This window comes from Festucalex cinctus, chromosome 2 (assembly GCF_051991245.1).
Source record: "Festucalex cinctus isolate MCC-2025b chromosome 2, RoL_Fcin_1.0, whole genome shotgun sequence".
NCBI classification, from domain to species: domain Eukaryota; kingdom Metazoa; phylum Chordata; class Actinopteri; order Syngnathiformes; family Syngnathidae; genus Festucalex; species Festucalex cinctus.
In genome coordinates this window covers 12,983,778-13,003,719 of record NC_135412.1, presented here as the reverse complement: position 1 = coordinate 13,003,719, position 19,942 = coordinate 12,983,778, and the positions used below count along the sequence as shown (strand labels likewise).

Genomic DNA, 19,942 nt, shown 5'->3' with positions numbered 1-19,942 from the left:
AATATTAATCAGAATACCATGCTTACACTAGTGGGGCAGCACAGCATTATTGTAAATATTTTTTTGACTTCATCTCTCACTATCTTATTATTGTTTGCCAATGGCAGAGGTCAGTGCTCTTTTACTATTGTCATTTTGCAGTTCTTTGAATTTTTTGTCATAACTGAAACTCATCAGAACACTGAGATAGTCTCGTTCTGTGAAAACATGCCTCGTCTTGTTGAGCCATCTTTAAATTACTAGCTTGATTCATTTGCTACACGCAGCGCTTGGTCTTGATAAACTGGATAATCTCAAGTGTAATCAGCGTGGCTGCCGCAGCACACTGGCGCGCAACGTGAGGTCGGACACTCTGCTCCAGTGCGCCTGTCCCGGTCGGGATGGTCGGGAAAGTCCCCGCTATAGCCTGGAACCCTCCCATAGCCCGGCCCTGGTGCTCCTCCTCGCCCGCCTGCTGCCTCCTGTGTGCCCCCCAGGCTCAGGGGAAGTGGGGAGGGCCTCTATGCCCATTTGGCCTTGGCTAACAGGGGATGAGGTCACTCCAAATTCCCCCCCCCCCCCAAATCCCCTTATAGACCCAGACCCAGTGGCGAAGCGAGCCTACCGCAGGACCCCGTAATAAAACACAAATGACTCTTTTAAAAGAGCTTCTGGACTGATGTGGCTCATTAAAAAACACTGGCGCCATCTTTTTTTGGTTTTTATTAATTCATTATTGTGTTTGGGGAGGAAAGTAAATCTGCTGTTCTATTTTGAAAACGCTGCCTCTTTGCTCATTCGCTCTTTCTTTATTAGATCCTTTTCTTCTGTGGGTAATTGTGCTAAGTTTGCATTCTCTGAGTAGCTTCAGTAGCTTAGCACTCCTTTTGTATTCATGGCGGCAATACTGGATGAAAAGATGGATCAATACACTCTTGTTTACTCCTGTGAGAATACAAAAGCCTCCATCCTACTCTCTTCTCTCAGCACTGGCAGATTTTGCTTTCTTTGAAGCGTGCATGAGGCAGTTACCCAAAATGGGCCAAACACATAATGCACACTTTTGATTTTCCGTCTCACACTATACGTCTTCTCACTTTATACCGCTTTCATGTGGTATCGAAGTTATGGTAAATACCACTTGTCGGGTACAAAATTGCACTTGAATGCCCCCTCAGTTCATATTTACCACTGGACAATTAGGAATTTATTTCGATTTCCGAGTTGAGAGAACTATTCAAGTTTCAACAGGCGGGATTCGCGAATATCAAGAAATATTAACACTTATAAGGGCGTTGTCGTCCGCTAGCAGGTTGTTTTAGAATCTACACAATTACGTAGCATACACAATAGGTGGTTTGCAATCACGTGATTCCGTGGCGCGCGAAATTCAACTGGGGATCAGGAAGTAGGAAACACCCATTGAAAATGATAGAGAGCGACAATGCAAAAGCGATGGGTGAGCCTGGACGTAGCTGACAGGCTCTAAAAATAGTAAAATATGTCGGATATGATCCTTGCACTATGAGGAAAAGAGATTTTTCCGAACCCGTGTCAGGTGGCGTGGAGGCAATCGACATCGCGAACTACCTCGTCCTCCAGACATCGTTACAACACCGCTCGCCAAATGAAGGCGTATAAAAGCCTGGAGGCTTACAACTATTTCGTGTGTGGTTGGTTCAGCGAACTCTGATCAAAAGAAGCACTAAATGACTGCCGTTTTGTTTTTGTTCGGGTGAGTAAATGTGATTCAGGATCATTCTCTTTTCAACTCAAATGTACACAAAGGTACCACTGGCATCAGGCTACAAGCTTTACCTGGTATTGTCTACGTGTTTCTAGGTTAACCATTCTCAGAGTTCTATCGTATGTTGTGACCTCAAATTAAGAACCACTCGTTGTGATAGCTAACGTAGCTAGCATAGCTAAAAACATAGACACAGCCACTTAGCATGGACACACAAGCTGTGGAAAAAACTCCACATACTGTAGTATTATCACAACTATGTTTCCGGCAATATCAAACCGGCCTGTTGAGAGTTTATTCAGCTATATAAGTAGTTTCATTACTGTATACCGTTCACGAAGTGATCACTGCATATACGACGAGCGTTGTGCAACTTTAATCCAGGTCTGCCGTCTTCTTTCAGTAATTTTTTATTATTTTTTTTATTATCTTTATGGGTTACTTACTACTTTTGGGCCGCAAAAGTAGATTTGATTTTGTTCTCGATTAGACCGGTTGGTACAGCCATAAACAGCACAAAACTTCTGCATTTTCTCAGCTCTTTCCTATGGGGAAATTGCTTCCAGTCCCCCATCTGGGATTGGGCGCTTGTCGTGACGTCACATGAAACCCATCTATTCAATGTCCTGTCCTTTACAACTCATTATTTGCCATAATTGTTTGTTTTTACGAGTATGGACAACGTCAGATTCCCTGTGTATTTTGTTGCTACAACAACAAAAGCACATGAACAGAACTCGTAATTAGGACTGTCCGAGTGGTAAGGTTCATCTTTCCCGTAGCACGTGAAGACAGGGTTAGACCCGCCGCGAAGTCGTCTGCCATCTTTTTGTTTGTATGCTAATGACTGGACCCGCTGACCTACGGGGAACCAGCACGAGCTGTTCTGTTGTAGTGACGGATGGAAATGGCGGTGTGGATTGGCCATAGGATCATGATTATGGAGAGGGACTTGAGGCTGCAAAGGAAAATACAAATAAAAAATGAAAAGAAAGATGGAAGTATGGCTATGTTGGCAGGATGGGGGTTGGTGCCTATCGACGGCTGCTCCTTCCTGAAACGTGGTCACCCGAGCCTGCCCGGGCCCTGGATGCACATGTGGAACAGTTTACTGTAATGGAACTCTAAATTAGTGGTGGTTTGAAGCTGCCTGCAGCAGTAGGGTGTAATTAACTGGCTCTGTTGAAAGAGAGAGAGCAACGGGATCGAGCCAGAGCTCTGGAAAAGATGCAAGGGTGAGAGATGTGCGTGCGTGTGTTTTAACACATGTATTTTTTTTCTTTCCAAGTGCGTGATTGCATGTGTATGTACTATGTATTTCGACTTTGTGGTACATATATATAAGCATCTTGGAAAGGTCCCTGCCTGTTTTCTCATCAGGGCATGGCGCCGCCTCACAGTGCCCCCCAGTGCCCAGACTTTGCCACTGTTCATCTGTTACATTTTGATAGAGCTGCAGCTATGGAATATTTTGGTGTCCGGATAGCCTACTTTAAATTCTATGGAATAATCGGGTCTTCGGATAAAAATTAAAAATATATATTTTTGCTTGGTTAAACAAAAATTATAAATATCCATCCATCCATTTTCTTGACCGCTTATTCCTCACAAGGGTCCCGGAGGGGTGCTGGAGCCTATCTCAGCTGGCTGTGGGTAGTAGGTGGGGTACACCCTGGACTGGTTGCCAACCAATCACAGGGCACAATTATAAATAGAGAAGCCAAAAAAACACATTACCACTTAACAAAGGACGACCAAATGGTTTTCATTTAATCAACTTTTTTTTTTTTTAAACATAGTTAAAGCACACTTATAAGCACACTATTTTCCTCTCTGGGAACATAGTGAGATTTTAGTCACATCTCTCCCCATACATTCTGGTCATGAGACGATGACATCAAAACCACAGTAGCGATTTTGTCGGCCAAAAGAGCACATTTGAGTAAGCCTGTTTTTATTAAAAAAATCATCATTAGCAACGGCAACTGCGTCAGGCTGTTAGCATGTCTATTAAACTGCTTTTGAAATGTAATCCAATCTCACCAGTCTATATGGGACACTTGAACGCTGCTAGCTAGCGCTGCTAGCCGCTAAATGCTGGAGCCGCTGCTGAACGCGTACAATACAATGTCAGCATAATTAAGTATATTTTTTTTTTAGTGCCCATAATTGGCAATTGAACATGATTTCAGAAATAAGTTGTGTTGTTGACATCAGTAGCAACCTTTTTGTGATGGCAATTTAAACGCCGCTAACACTGAAAGATGAGTAAAGACAGCCGTTTCGCCGCAACACGCTGCTGAGACCAATTTCAAAATAAAAGCGTCAGAGAAATTTATGTCAACATATTATTTGGCAAGGTAAGGTTTATTTTGAATCTGGTATTCTCACTTCGTTGGCAGCATATACTGTCACGCATTGACTACTAATTCCTGACAGTGTACATGTAAATAAGCAGGTTATCAGAGGAAGGGAAAAAATACCTCAAGCATTTTTTTTTAACCGAGGTGCTCGGATTACTCAAGGACACTTCGACCCCTCCTCCAATCAACAACATGTACTTCATCACCAGAATTTCTATCCTTTTCATACATTTTACTCTAAACAGAGTCTATTTGGTCCTACTCTAAACAAAGTAAAATTAACACTTGGAAGAGAGTAAAATCCAGTATTTTTACTGTGTCCGGGACAATTTACCTATCCCATGACACACAACTAGTAAAGTTTTTCACTCAGAATTTAAAAGTAAATTTTATTTTATTTTTTTATTTATTTATTTTTTTTTATACTTAGTTTATAAAAAAAAAAAAAAAGTTACACAGGGGTTGAGGATCAAACTCATGACCTTCAGGTTGGTAGACTGCCACCTGAGATATGCCACTCCTACTGTTCGCTAATATCCAGAAGGAGACCAAAAACGTTTTTGATCTGTTGGAGGTACGAAGATTCCAGCTGACATAAGCCACACCCGGTAGGGGCGGGTTCTGATTGAAAAACCTTTATTAGGTTTTTTCATAGGATAGCATGGCAAATTCTCTTGTACACACTAAAATTTACTCTGAATATTGAATATAATATCTGAATTATTTTACTCTCTTCCAAGTGTAAATTTTACTCTGTTTATTGTGGGACCAAAAAGACTCTTTTCAAGAGTAAAATTTACTCTGCAAAATTTACTGTGGCAGTACCAAATTCTTTGGCCCTGCCGCTTTTGAAAGCCACATTTGTAAAAACAAGCTCATCACACCACCCACTCATAAAGTCACGCTCAGGGAGTGGTCTGCAAAAACATAAAAAATAAAATGGGGAGGCTTTTCTTGGGCTTTTTACCCTTCTGTATTAACAATCAACAGCAGTGCATGACTGCTTCCTTGTCTGTGCCTACTGTGCGGCGTCAAAGTGATGAGTGGGCTGCGGGGGATTTGAGCCAAAATGACTTTGTGGGGTGAGAGCCTTACTTCAACACAAGTTTTTTGGAAGTGACAGCAGCAGTTAGCAATCAGTGGATCTCATTTTCTCTCTCCCGCCACCCCCACGTACCCCGTGTCTGGGCCTCTGGTCTGGGGGGGCGTCAGAGGGAGAGTGAGGCAGGCTGCTGTGCTAGGCTGGCAGCAGGAACAGAGGAGCTCTTTATAGCAGAGTTCTGGTGATTTAAATCATATGGCATAGCCTGGAATCAGTGCACAAGTCTGGAAGCTCTTCAATACTGAAGGAACAAGAGTGCTCTCTTTTTCTCTCATCTCACCCCCCCCCCCCCCCCCCCCCCCACCTCCTGCTTTTCTGTTAGAACTTTTTCCAAACATCTCTTATCTTTTTTTCCCCTCACCCAGTCCCAATTTTTCTGGATTTTCCTCTGGCTCACATCTTTTCTCCTTTGCTCACCTTCCTTCCTTCTTTCTTTTCCTACCTGTTCATATGAAGTTTACACAATCCGTCTTGCATTAGAACTGTGGATAAACTTTTCGCCGTCCCACAGCGAGGATGGCTCAGGGTCTCGGAGTTGATGTGAGGTTAAACGTGTTTGTGGTCCCAGCAGAAACCACTTATGTATCATGTTCATGCCAATCAAATGGATTTATCCTTGTGTTTTGTGCGGTAAAAAGAGAAATAACAAGTCTGTCTTTCTTTTCTTCCCCAGAAACTGGATGTTTCCACTCAAGAGGAGTTTGTTGTTCCCCCACTAAACAAGAGCCCTCCGTCCTTACTCATCCGTTCTCCCACATCCTGAAACAAAACGTTAGCGGGGATTTCCAGGGGTGACTGGTGAGCGCGTTCCCATCCGCCAGTGGGCCTGCTGGTGCATCGTCGCCATGGCTACCAACAGGGAACAGCAGGTGGGCCACATGACAGGCTTCCCACCTGCTGTCTACCCCTTCGCCTTCAACTCCATGAGAAGCCACTCTCCCTTTGACCTGCTGGCCAACAGTAGCCTTTTCGGGAGATTTGGTGCCGACCTGCCCAAAGAGATGGCTGCACTCTGTAAGTCCATCGCATTAGTGAACATGTTTGACTTGTCCTCCCCCTCATGTGTCATTTTCCATTCCAGCCCTGACTACGTACAGTGTATGGCCCACACTCATTTAGCAATTTAGACATCCACTGCAAAGTGGAAAATATGGTTACTTAAATTGGACTTCATTACATGTAATTTTGTAGACATGGAAAACTTGACGGTCAGCTTGTGATATAGGACGAGCAGTGTAAAAAAAAACAAAACAAAAAACTGAAACCATAAGGAAAAAAAGTCCACTTTAATCAATGCAGTGGTTAAGCAGCCCCTTATAGAGGTTTGTATATGGTGCGGCTATGTGCGCAAGCTCTGCATCCGTATGTGTGCAAGCTTGCAGGGCCTTTAAGGCAGGCAAGCCACAAGTCTGCAATTAGAGACAAAACAACATTCTTCCAGTGTGAGGGGATGAGTGCCCCGAGCACCAACAAATATTCAAGAATATGCAACAAATGTTGAAAGAGGAGCCTCTGACTAATCCGGCTGCTTTTTAAGATTAGCATAAAGGAAAATTAAAATCAGAACCATTCGCCTCGGTTGCGGGGCTGTCATTCTAAAGTTCCTGGTGTGTGCATCTGGGTTGTAGCTTCAAACGTGTCCACTGGAGGCACTGCTGTCCTCTGGAGTGCCAGGATGGGTTGATGATGATGTATGGAACACGCACCACAAAGAGGCGATTGAGTGTTTTTATGTCGTGGAAGAGAGTAGATCACCTCCCGTAGACATGCTAAAGTCATGGTAGTTATGTCAAATTAAGTCTGAGAAGTGTGACATATATGCTGCATTACTTGCAATTTGGGATTTTGTATAGAGAAAAGGACGTCAGAGAAGTATAGTTTTGTGTAGAGGTAAAGGTGAGCAGAAGTATTTTGAAATCTTATCCTTGTGCAGGGTGAAAGAGGTGGCAGGTGGTGGCGTAGTGGAGGGGCTATAATGGGTGTGGGTGGCAACAGCTGAGTACCCCCCGCCAAGTCAAACCAACCCTGCCTGTGTGTGCATACCCCCCACCCCCCACCCCTTAACCACAGCATGCCTGAGCAACTCTCCAGCCTTTCAGCCGTCAATCACTACCTTACCCCTACTACTTTGTAGACGCTGCCCACCTAATCCTCTAGGTATTTTCACATAACGAGAGAGCAAGAGAGTGAGAGAGTGAGAGAGAGAGAGAGAGAGCGAGCACCTGGGGGTGATGTCCCAGTGTGGTGGAATCCAAGAGCGCACACCCTGCTAGGAAAACATACACATAAGCAGATGCATACACATGAGCAGAGACACTCTTCCTTCATACTCTCTCCCCTGGACTCACACAGCACGTCTTTCATCCAAAAACTAAAGCCGCCCCCCCAACCCCCCTCGATGCAGAATGAAATCCCAGTGCACTGACAGATGGAGTCTTTTTGGTGTTTCATGGTGGTATCAAACAAACAAAAAAAACAAGTATCAAAGCACAAACAAGAATACGCGCCGGAGGTTCATATGTGATGGCTTATGCTCACACTTCCATGCCACATGGTGGGACTGTCGTTCACAAGGGAAAAGGGGCAAAGACTGAGCTCTCGAGATGAGCTGTGAACAAGGCCAGGGTCAAAGTTTAAGTCAGGTTCATTGTGACAATTAGCTTCTGTATGGGCAGAATTGTATACATGACTTGGCTGACGAACTAGTGTAGTAGTTCTGTACTATTTATTATACCTCAAAGTGGTCTGCTTGTAGCTATTCTTATCCATTCATTTTTTTTTTTCAAAAAATAGTGCTTATCTTCATTTACTATACCCCTTGTCCCAGTTTGGGTCGCAGGTGAACTGGAGCCTATCCCAGCTGAGAGCAGGGGCACAGCCTGGACTAGTTGGCAGCCAACTGCCGGGCACATGTAGACAAACAAACATTCACAATGACTATGTTTACATGCAGCCAATAACCCTTTCAAAACTCATTTCTTGCCAATATTCCTGTTTTGAATGGCCATGTAAACTTGGAAAAACTATACGCAAACTAATACGCTCTTGTTCTGGTTTTTCAAATTCCCACTAAGACCCTTAGGTTACCCCTTTTGCTAACTCAAATTACTTATATAAAACAGAACATCATCCCTCTATGTTCTGTGCAGGCTCTATTCGCAAGAAATCTTGATCTGCAGTAAGGAACTGCTTGTTTGCGCGGCGGCCATCTTGCGTTGCCACTCTTGAAACGAGCCCAACATGAATGTATTGAGTTCTCCGTGGCATTTTGACGTCATTTGTCTCTATGGCAAAAATGCCACAATGTGTATATATTCACACTTGAAGACAATTTTGAGTCTTCAATGAACCTAACATGCATGTTTTTGGATTGTGTGAGGAATCTGGAGTATCCAGAGAAAAGCCACACAAGCAAGGGGAAGATGCAAACTCCACACAGAAAGAGATTCGAACGTCAAACCTCAGAACTGTGTGGCAATTGTGTTAATCACTCAATCACCATGCAGCTTTTAATCATCGTCATTATTATTATTATTGTGGACTGAGATGTGCCGCAACAACAAAGAGGCTATAATTACTGTTCTAAAGCACTTCCCAACAAGTGAGTGTTATGGAATAAAAATAATTCATGACCTTTTGCAGTAAATTAATCAAGTTCACTTTAAGATGAGACAGGGTCTGTATTTTATATGGAGTGTTAGAACGCCAATAAACACCCCAAAAAATCGTATAAGTGATAGAATGTTGAAAATAAAGTCCACATTTTGTCAATACATTTGTAACACTATGATTAAGATTTTTGATTTTACAAGAAGGAAGTTGTGACGTAACAAACGTAGATATGCTAAGATGAGAACTGTTAAGTGTTAAGTTTCACAATGAAATAGAAGTAATTATTACCCAATGAATAGATGACTTTTTTCAAGTGAAAAACAGCGACTACTAATTACAGATGATTACGTGTGTGAAGTTTGACATTAACTTTATGCTATGAAAAAATACTTTAAAACATCTTACTCATTTTTTTCTCTTATCAGTGTGTACCTGATCCTCCCTGGAAATATGCATGTACAAAAAATGATACCGGTATTTCGAGAAACATACTCAATACGATCATATGCACTGGAAATAACAAGCTCTACTTGACCTTTGGCTGAGCGACAGTTTTGACCAAAATACAAGATTGACACTTTTGTGCCACTCAATGATGACTATTGTGTCAATCACACAACATTTGTGACTCGCTTACTAATAGCACCGTCATTGCTTGCAAAATGTTCGTACACGGAACAAAAGGCCCTGTTTGGACATTCCTCAGACTCTGTTTTTCTTCTCCTTGCACTTCTTCTCTTAACAAGCTTGCTCATTGTTGTCAGGAGCCTCTGTGGGCCAGACTGTGAAACATAAAGGGAGTAGAGCTGTAGATATTTGTGTTTGTAGCAAATACATTCTTGCCCAGCTTCATAGCTTTGTGTATAATTACCCAGGTGACACCTTCTATTGTTGAGCACTGTGCCAACAGGTCGGAGCACCTCCCGCCAATGCACTCTTTTGGCACCAGTGTGTCTTTGGAAATACCTGTTTTGCACAGAGGTGGGAAGCGACGGCAGAGGAGGGATGTTGTGTTTGCGCACGTAGTGAGTGATGGCTTGGCATCATTTTGAAATGATTACGGACAACAACCTGTGGGTCACACAATCGTGCTGGACGTCACAGGAGGGCGATTGGTCCAAATGCGCTTAATAGCCGGGAAAGGAGTTTGTTCACCCATGAGAGGAATCTCTTCTCAGTGTGCTGTAGTGGAGGCCAGTATCAGTTGATCCCTGTCATTATGTGAGTCCTTCAAACAAACAGTTGGAAGCCCATTAAGGCCACTTACTATAAGATAACATCGCCAGTGAGCCAGTGAAACACCTCTTTAAGCTTTCGCCAATCGGGGCCGGAGCCCTTGCCTCCCAGTCAGCCACAGGGATGTTTTGAAAAGCTGTTCGGTCATTTCCTTCAGCCCAATGCTGAGGTCTCCGACTGACTGTTCACAGCCTCATGTCAAGTTGTATGTCTGCTGACGTGACATGAAAATGTGAGGCTCAGATGTGAGAACTGGAATGAAATTAAAAAAGCATTGTATTCATAGACTGGAAGGAATGGCTTGTTGGAACTTGTGCTAAGGACTGCCTGCATCTGCTCACTTCTGCCTCTTGTGGAGATGAGAGGAACAGCCGTCTTGAGCTACGTTTGAATATATGTCGCATATAGAATGGAAAAGCTCACACCCACGCAGATGCACACGCATTAGCATACACTGTCGTAGCTGCCAGGCACGAATGCATGCATGAAGAACATACTTGCGCCTACACAATCTTCAGTCAGAATGGCTGTGGAAAGGAAAAGTGACATCATTCAAAACACTCCTTACATTCCTCGGAAACAAACACCCAGAGTTCTTGTTGGCATATGGAGCTTAGGGAGTTATATAAAAGCCATTTTTTTTGTAGGGAATGTGGTTTTGTGAGAGAATGTACATTGAAACTGCGGCGAAGGACAGCAGGAAAGGATGTCAAATATCTGAGTGAAGCCTCCTTTGATGGGGTGGGGGTCAGCACAGAACAAACAGCACATTGTAGCGCTTTATTTATTTGAATAAAGATTGAAGTGCCGGGTTTCAGCCTTGCCCGAGGTAGCCGTCAAGAACATCACTTTTCATTTGCGTGGAAGCATACTTTTCTGCTTTTATGAGCATACTTAACAAGAAACATTTAGCTGTGAATGAACACATGAGCTCAACTTCACTACCTCTCACTTCCCTCATAAGCCAAGATGACCCCACACAACCGGTGCTATTCCTGCATGCTGTTTACAAACATATTGTTGCCTCACTTTTAGCCACAAAAAAAAATAAATACTGCAGGACACACAATCAGGCTAGTATAGGCATTCTAAAGTGAAAGGAAAGATTTATGCAGTAGGGCAGTCATGAGACCAACCTTGTTGTATGGTTTGGAATCAGTAGCAATGGCCAAAAGACGGGAGACAAGTGGAGGCGGCAGAGTTGAAGATGCAGATTGTCTTTGTGACAGGGATGGACATGATGAGGTACAGCGTAATAATATAATGATGACAATGGCTGTATTGGTCGAAGGATGTAAAAAATTGAGCCGCCGGGTAGCAAGCAAAGACTACTATTACTCCCTAATGAAGCTAGTGTTAGTGGAGTATAGGGTTCGAATAACTTCAGATATTTTACAGTCAACACTAAGATGATGACTGTCAAGTTGACTAATCGATGGCATTTTTTTTCTCAATCGTGAACCGTTCATTTTTCTAATAAGTAGGGCTGATTTTTTTTGTTTTAAATCGAATGAATATGGAATCGATTTTCCTTTTTGAGTGTGATATCGATTCATAAAACCATTAATCGATTATTTTACATATATCTTTTTTCCCATAAATTCTTAAAAAAATATAATTTCAAGGGCCATTTTTTTGTGTGTGACTGTTTTCTTGATATTTATTCTTCAAATGATTTTAAAGGCATTTTCTTACATTTATGAAAGACCTGACTCACTGCAATTCAGAATCTTTTTAATTTATACTTACAATTATTGAATTAGAATTATGAAAACACTTGCATCTCATTCATGCTGATGTCAATGTTATGTAACACTTAAGTGATTATAACATGTGTTACTTTCATTAATAAACTAAATAATTTAACCATTTACTACCTCCGCAAAATTTAATTTGGAATTTGTTTTTTTGGGTTTTTTTTTAATAAATAATTTCCTTGATGTTGAATTGATGTTCCATAATTAATCAGTATCGGATTGAACTCTTAAAAAATTTAATCAGACTGAACTCTAGTGAATCAAAATCGAATCGATTGAGGAAATTAGAATCGAATATCAGGATATAACTGACGGCGGCGATAGGTAACCAATCTGTGCAGGTAAAAACCGTTTGGAAACTGACAATATATTTAAGTAACTATGACGTCCATTCACCAACTGCACGCAAGCACTGAAAGTCATGACTTTCTGCTAATTGTGGCACACCCAATTAAATGTTCGGACCAAAACCTCATCAGAAATAAAAGCGCCATCTGCTTCCTGTCATCACTGCTCTGGCGGCCATGATCTACACAGCGAATTAGCCATGCTAGCCCTGGTCCATTTGTGTGCTCTTGTGCTGGTGACAGCTTGTGTGGCGCTGCTTGTCCTTGATCCATCAGCCGCCTCGCCTTTCATAAACAATTCGGCATCATCTGACATCCGCGCTTTCATCTCCCCGGGCCGCCACCAGTCATAGGATGGCAGCTTTAGTGAGGCTCCTTTTTGGAAAGAAATTCCCCTCACGTTGCTCTTTTTTGGTTTTAACCGATGCTGGTCATGATTCACCAAATAAAGCAGGATTGGACAGAAAGACCCTCTTTGTTTTCCTGACAATTTAAGCACCCGGGAGGTTTTTGTGAAATGGATAGTCCATGCTAGATCTGCTTCTCCAATGATATCCACCTAAACCCTGGTGGCTTATGCACTCTCAAGTTCCCTCGCTCGCTTCTCTCTCTTCTCGCTTTCTCAGCAGCCTTCCCCTTGGATTTCCTCTTGTTATCCCCTTTTTCAAGTTTGAGCCAATCGCCCTAAGTCCTGGAAACTTGCAGAAACTTTTTGAGCGCTTATGCCTGCTTTGGAGGAGGAGGAGAGGAGAGGAAAGTCGGCTAAGGTTGCTGCTAAAGGAGAGGCTACAAATTGTGCTGCAGCCCTGACAAGATGACTTATGTAGATAAAGAGGCTACTATGAAAACTGGGAGGGGGTAGGGTCTCCAGAAGGCGTGGGCGGGCAACGTGATGCAAGCTCGCCCGCCCGTCATACTGTATGTGAAATACAGAATTGTTTTTTTTGGGGCCAAGCTCTTGGAGACTTTTTTTTTTTGTCATCCCACACAACACGAGTAGCAAAATGTCACGACAGTGGAGCCACACAGAGAGAAAAAGGCTGCTGAAAGATGTCCAGGGCTGATAATGTTGTGAAAAGTAGCACTGTGTTAAGCCTTTGGGGGGCGAGTATGTGAACAGAGGTGAACATAGCCGCTGCTGACACTCTCTCATAATTCATCTGCATCTTTCTGCCCATTTCCCTGCGCGCTGACGTATCGTATTTCTCTCAGACATATATTGTGTGAGAGTTAGATGACTGACAAAGATTACATGTAGTGTGAAAGCTGAACACGTGTAGAACTTGCTGCTGCCTGATGGATGTGACGCTACACTACACAGTAAATTCTGTGGAGTAGATTTTACTCTAAACTGAGTATTTGGTCCCACTCTAAATAGAGTAAAATTTACACTTGGAAGAGAGTAACATATTCAGAGTATATTTTATTAAAAAAGTATTTTTAGAGCGTACGAGAGAATTTACCTATTATATTAAAATACCTATTAAAGATTTTTCACTCAGAAATTCTAAGTAAATCTTGCAAGGACAGATTTTGACTAAATTTTACTAGTTTATATATAAAAAAAAAAAAAGTTGCACAAGGTTTGAGGAACAAACTCACGATCTTCAGCTTAGGTTTTCACTCTACCACCTGAGCTATGTCACCCCTACTGTTTGCTTATATCCAAGAGGAGACCAAAAACATAATTTTTGGTCTCTGAGTTACGAAGATTCCAGCTAATGCATAGCAGGAGCTGGGTGGCTCAGGGAGTAGGTTGGCTGTCTCCCAACCTGAAGTTGTAGGTTTGTTCCTCAACCCTTGAGTGACTCCCCCCTCTCTTCTAATTGTAAATTTTATTCTCTTTAGAGTGGGACCGAATAGACTCAGTTTAATGTAAAATTTACTCTGATCAGCGAAGCAATGCCATGAAAATGGCAAAAGATAAAAAGAAATTCTTTTGAATGTAACTTGAATCTGGCTGTGAGGGTGCTCTGGACTGGTGTTTGCTGTCTCTATCATCACCGCCAATCTGTTTCAGCATGTCCACGCACTGCACACATGCTGACTTCAGTGTTGCATTCCTCGTCTCACAGAGGCAGCGTGCTGCACTTGCAGTTTAAAAAGAAGCCATCATTTATTGCCTCGCACACCACTGTGTTGTTGACTGTTTGGCTGGGACCTCAATGATTGTATACCGAGGAAGTGGCAACAATGTGTTGCATACGTCTTATCTGTAATCGGCATCAGCGCGCCAGACAGTAGTAAAGCCTGATTTTCTTGGACTCCAACACAGGTGTATACTTTATGGCCACTGTTGGCTTCCTGGTGGGATGTATACATGGAGAGGTCACACGTGATTGTTACAAAATCATATCACAAGAGACAGAGTGAACTAAAAGCTGGCATTTTCTCTCCTAACACAGACGCTACACAACTTCGAAACATTCCCCGAACTCGAAACAAAAGCGTTGCACTTTTGTCAACCAAAGCAAATCATGCAGTCAGGGAAAACTGGCTATGGGGAACTTGTTGAAATGGCGGGGGTATGCGCAGGGGGGAAGCAACAGAGAGCGATGGAGAGACTTGTGAGCCAGAAAGTGAGGAACCAGGGCAAGATAAGTTTTTTTTGGGGGGAAAGTTAGTGGCCCAGGGGGGGTTTCTTCTCGAGTTCAATCTCTCTGGCCGGGAAGGAAGGGGAGGAGGGCGGGGAGGCAGGGACAGGCCTAGGTCAGCAACAGAATGTGTGAGTATGTGTAGATTAGATGTCTAAACTCACTCCACAAAAGACTCTCAAACGCTGGCAGACTCGACTCTCCGTGCGGTGGGCTCATAAGTGGACAACCTGGCTTTAGACATTTGTATTCTATTCTCGAACACAGTCCAATGGTAAAACCAGAAGAGAAGACTATGGCCCATTAATCTCCAAAAACAAGAGTTTCAAGATTTGGCCGCCTTTGCTGTATTATAAATCGGTTGCGTTGCAGCTCATCGGTCCGGAGCACAGTCCTGGCAAACTAACGCTGATATTACAGTAAACATGTGAACACCAAGGGATTAGTTAGCCTTATTTTTCCAGGATGCTGTGAAATGAGCTGCTATAGGAAAAAAAAGGCAGGAAGGAGATGAAAGATGTGCGTGAGAGCAGAGCTTGCGAATCATACATATGTGACTTGTGGTTGTGATTATTTCATCTTGAAACGCATCCAGAGCAAAACCCGGTGTTGTGCAGAGAGAAACAAAGGAATAAACATTTTGACAACAAATTGGCAGAGTCATCTTTGACACATGCTTTATCCAACCTTACTGTCCTATTGTTGCCGTTATAAAACTTCCTCTTAATGACCTGACAACTGTATGAGGAACAACAAAAAAAACAACTACTGATGTCGTTTACTGTTTGTTGCAACAAAGAACGTGTGACCCTGTAGGTGTGTGGGCGTGTCAACGCATGTGCACTACTCTACTACTCAACCTGGAAAAAAAGACATTAAGGAAAGGTTTCACCTCAATAAGCAGTTCAATCCAAATGAGTCAAGATGTGAAAGTGAGTTTTCTTTCATGAGACAGGAAAAGGAGCGAAGTGTTAGACTGAGGAGGAGGAAGAGGAGGGGGCAAAATGTACTGTGTGTTTATGGAGAGCCAAGCCAGCAGCACAGATTGACAGGAAATTGTGTCTTTTTTGCCTGCTGGGCTGTACCACTTGTACGGATCTGACAGGGGGAGATGAATGTGAAGAGCTCACAGACTGAAGCCATTGTATTATCATATATCTCCCATTGTATAAGGCTATTTGCTTTAGCACCGCCAGAGTCTATCTGTCTGCTGAGCAACAGTTAGGACCGGCCTTATTTATGGTCAGCGGCGCACCTATTGATTTGCTTTTGATGAATTCGCCCTGCAAGGGCATGGCTGTGCTGTTTAAATGTAATTGTTGGAACTAAATGGTGGAAAATGAGAAGACTAAATGTGCAATACCACGAGTGGAAAAAAAGCTTCTGAAAAATCAGCTCACCTAAATGAATCCATCACGTGTGCATCTAGGAGCGGGGTCAAGTGAACTTGTGAGAAGTGTGTCCAGCACATGGTGTGTTTGTGTATCAGCGCTATTTGTCTGTGTAAATGCACTGCAGGGATTGAGCAAGGCAACTCTCATTCATCACTGTTAAAACACTTCCAGAGAAAGAGCTACCCATCCTCGGTTCCCTCGGAAAAACTTTGAGGAGGGAGGGACTTGCCCTGGCATCTGGTTTCTGGGTTCAACCTCAGCACAATGCCCTCCGCCCCCCTTCCCCACTTTGCTCTGTCTTTCTCTTTCTCACACACTCACGGACACACCATGCTAGTGGCTAGAGTTTAATATGGTTATGATTAGAGACGGGGGCTCAGAGGAGGGAGTGGAGGGGGCTCATATTTACTGCAGGGCCAACTGGGGGAGGTGCGATCAAGACAGGGCAGGGACCAGGTTAGAATAAGGATGGGGTGGTATGTTTGTTTTTGGTCTCTGAAATACGAAACACAAAAGTGGTTGGCAAAACACCAAAATAAAAAAAGAATGGGAATAAAGTTTTGTCCATTTAGCCAGATCAGCTCTTCCTCCTGTGCAGGCTCTGCTGGTCCTCCTCCCCAGCCCTCCCCTCCCTCTCTGGCATTCGAGCTCTCTCTCCTCCCCCCTCTGTGAGCGTCACGCATAGGCAGTTGGTTCACTCCGCAGTGTCTGGGTCTCAGGGAGAGCTGCGAGAGGCTGTTATTTAGGTCTGTTACAGCAGACGGGGAGCAGCTCAGGCAGGACAGGCAGGGGGGGGAGACACGAGAGTCACGCTCAGCCCAGTCCAGCCCAGCCCAGTGTCGCTCGCTCGGTCAGGCAGGAACTCGATCTGCATTCCAGCTGAGAGGGGAAGAGTGGAACTCGAGGCAAGAACGGAACGGCGGCTTTTCCACGAGCTGTTGCTGCAGTTTGTTGCAGCCGCTGACGTGAGCAGTGCAGACGAGACTGAGGGCTTGTAGAGAGATTTTTGCTGAGAGGTGGTGTTGGGGGGGGGTGCCATGTTCGACTGCATGGAGGCGTTGGGAATGGGCCCCCGCCAGCTCTATGATGTCACCAGCCGTGGCACATGCATGCTGCGGAAGGCGAGCCCCTTCTTCGCGGGGCTGGACCCCTTCGCTTGGACAGGCAGTGCCAGCGTTCAGTGTAAGTGGCATCCTGTCTGGCTTTCTCACATGACACAACCATTCCTCTCTCTCTCACGCTTTCTCTCAAACACGCACACACACTTAGTCCCTAGTTCGCCTCTTTCAGAGCTGGCTTGTTTACCCCTCAGGGCTCGGCCAAGGGGGCTGCTGTCAGGGGCTAGCGAGCAGCACAGGAAGAGACTGGGACAGACAGTCTCCTCTCCTCCTCTTCCCACACCCCTCAGCCCACAGCTGGTTTGAGCTGCTCAGCCATCTGAGAGAAACTCTGTGCTATGATATGATATGCTCAGTGCGTGCGTGTGCGTGTGCGTGTGCGAGTGCGAGTGTCTTTGCGTGCTTGCCTGGCCTTAATCCACATTTCGTCATGTGGGCTCGACACCAGAAAGAAGGGTTCTGGTGTGGTTCTCATGAAATGTTAATGACAAATGGAGCCTGCTCAATATAACAGATGATAAAAGTTGAACGCAGGCTACCGCAGCATCGAAAGGTCGAAGGTTTGTTTATGCTTTTGGATACTAGATGGATAATGATATTCCTCTCGAGTCTAACATGAAGCCATGAATTAATAAGTAGATGAATTATTTAACGGGCAAATGGATGAATAAATCAGAAATGCGGAATGCGCACAGGGAGATTTTTTTATTTTTTTTTCTTCTCTCAAATCGTCTCATCTCGCCTATCCAATTCCAACAACTGGCCCAGCTGTGGACAGACAAAACTGTGGCCCATTTCTATGCACTTCCAGGGGGCCACTGTTGCTGTGTGAGAGAGCATGCCAGATTTGAAATGGAGTGCGCGTGCATCTCTATCTGCATGCTATGACGGGGGAAGTGTGAGGCAAGCAAGACGCGAGACGCGACAGTGGAAACACATCTTAGAGACGGGACAGTTGGGTAAACAGAATTGGCCTCTGATCATTTTTCATTTATTTCTGTTTGGCCATTCTCCTGCTTTTTGTTCCTTTTCACTGCCTGAGGTTGTTGGGTCGGGGGGGCTGGTGGGTCATCTGTCTTCATTAATCGTGAAGACACCAGCGTTTCAGTGGCTGTCATGCACACTGGCTCAGCTTTAATGAAGACAGATGCCCTGTCAGTGAAGGCAGAGGCCGGGGGGACTCCAGCCAGCACGGCCTGCTCTGCTTAGTGAGGGGAGTTCTGATGATAACACGATGAGATTTGTTTATTTAATCAATCAGGTTTCGATACCCCCCCCCCCCCTTTTAATCATTCACACACATGCACACACTTAAAAATGAGACCTCTGGATTCCAAAAGTACATTTTTTCATTCGTGCTTTGTTCCATAAAATCAAAGACGTAAAAAAAAAAAAAATGTCCTGAGAAAGTGGCCCGAGGGGAAGGGAGTGGAGTCTAGCAGAGCAGAGCAAAGTGGAGGCTGCTGTGGTGTACTGTTTCAAGACCAATAACCTTTGTAAACAATCCCTACACAAGGAGCCATAATGCCTCTCTTTACCGAAGCAGTTGCTCCTCATTGTCCTCATCAATGAGGTTGATGAATTGATGTTTGAGGCTGATATCTCATTAGACGGTCAGCTGCACCACACAAAAACCTGCCTGACTCATGATACCACACACCCAAATAACCGCATGGTTTGTAAAGAGTTGCAGAATTAATTGGTAGTCAAAGATTGGTGTCATTTTGCTAAAATAAGTGGAATAATGCACAGTAAATCACTTTTATTTAAAAATGTTTTCCGTTTGAGGGGACACAAAGTGTGCAAAATGCCATAAAAAACATTTATCCTCCCTAAATCTGGAAACAAAATGGGTGCATGCTATTGTGTTGGTGGTAAATCTCTGGAGGTGATAAGTGTCACTACTGCTGGCTGTCAAGCCTCGGAACAATCGGAGGATTTAAAAGTGTGTGGTCAGTTTTCCTGTTTTTTGTTCACCAGAGGGAGACCTCAATGTCAGAGGTTAGTCAGGGGCTGCGGCCTGGCCAATGTCAGTTCTGCTCCATGTGTGGCAGGCTTGCTGAAAAGGGGACCCTTTCAACCAGCTTGACGTGTGTAATGCCCTTAAGTGCCTTATGCCATGGGGCTGCTACTACATCTGAGGTGCCTTACACGTAAAGATAATGGACACTGATTTAGTCATACGTCAATGAGAACTGAATTAGTCAACTGCCAGGGAAGCCATTTGAGGGAGCCTGAGCAGACCAATCGCCTCTCTGTCAATGTTCATTTGCTTAGAAGAATGAGGCAATTACGCTTAGCGGTCCTCCAGGGTCACAACAAGGGGAAATGATTCTCTTCCACCAAAACATACCCCTGGATCCCAACATTTATTTAGCTCCCAAGCATGATGCTTGCAAGTGACACTAATGAGATGCTAACAGATCTGTCAACTGTGTGAGAACACACTTCTTTGTTTTCCCTTATTGCGTCGTTCAAACGCAAGCTGATTCGAATGCCTTGAAACAGTTGGGTCAAAAAATGGACTGATTCTTTACTTGGGTCAATTTGACCCAGCTTGGAATCAAGAAATGGGCTTTTAGTGTTAAACAACTCATAAATATTGGTCAGATCCTTTACTTGGGTCAAAAGATTGGGTCATTTTGTATAAAACAACCCAGAAAGTTGGGTGAAATTGACCCATAAAATGGATC

At 43.9% G+C, this 19,942-nt stretch overlaps 2 protein-coding genes across 7 annotated transcripts in view; one reads left to right on the top strand and one right to left on the bottom strand.

Annotated features, from left to right (window-relative positions):
* LOC144013754 (nuclear receptor subfamily 1 group D member 1-like) overlaps positions 1-19,942 on the bottom strand; it is a 74,794-nt gene that overhangs the window by 32,149 nt on the left and 22,703 nt on the right. The window lies entirely within an intron of this gene.
* Positions 1-19,942, top strand: part of rarga (retinoic acid receptor gamma a) — a 53,348-nt gene that overhangs the window by 15,017 nt on the left and 18,389 nt on the right. For 5 of the 6 annotated variants that reach the window (XM_077512942.1, XM_077512943.1, XM_077512940.1 and 2 more), the window contains one exon: positions 5,865-6,205. In XM_077512942.1, coding sequence (XP_077369068.1) covers positions 6,037-6,205 — 169 coding nt within the window. In that variant the 5' untranslated portion in view covers positions 5,865-6,036. Of the gene's footprint in view, positions 1-5,864; positions 6,206-16,820; positions 17,314-19,942 lie in introns of those variants that run through there. The other variant, XM_077512945.1, reaches the window with a different exon arrangement.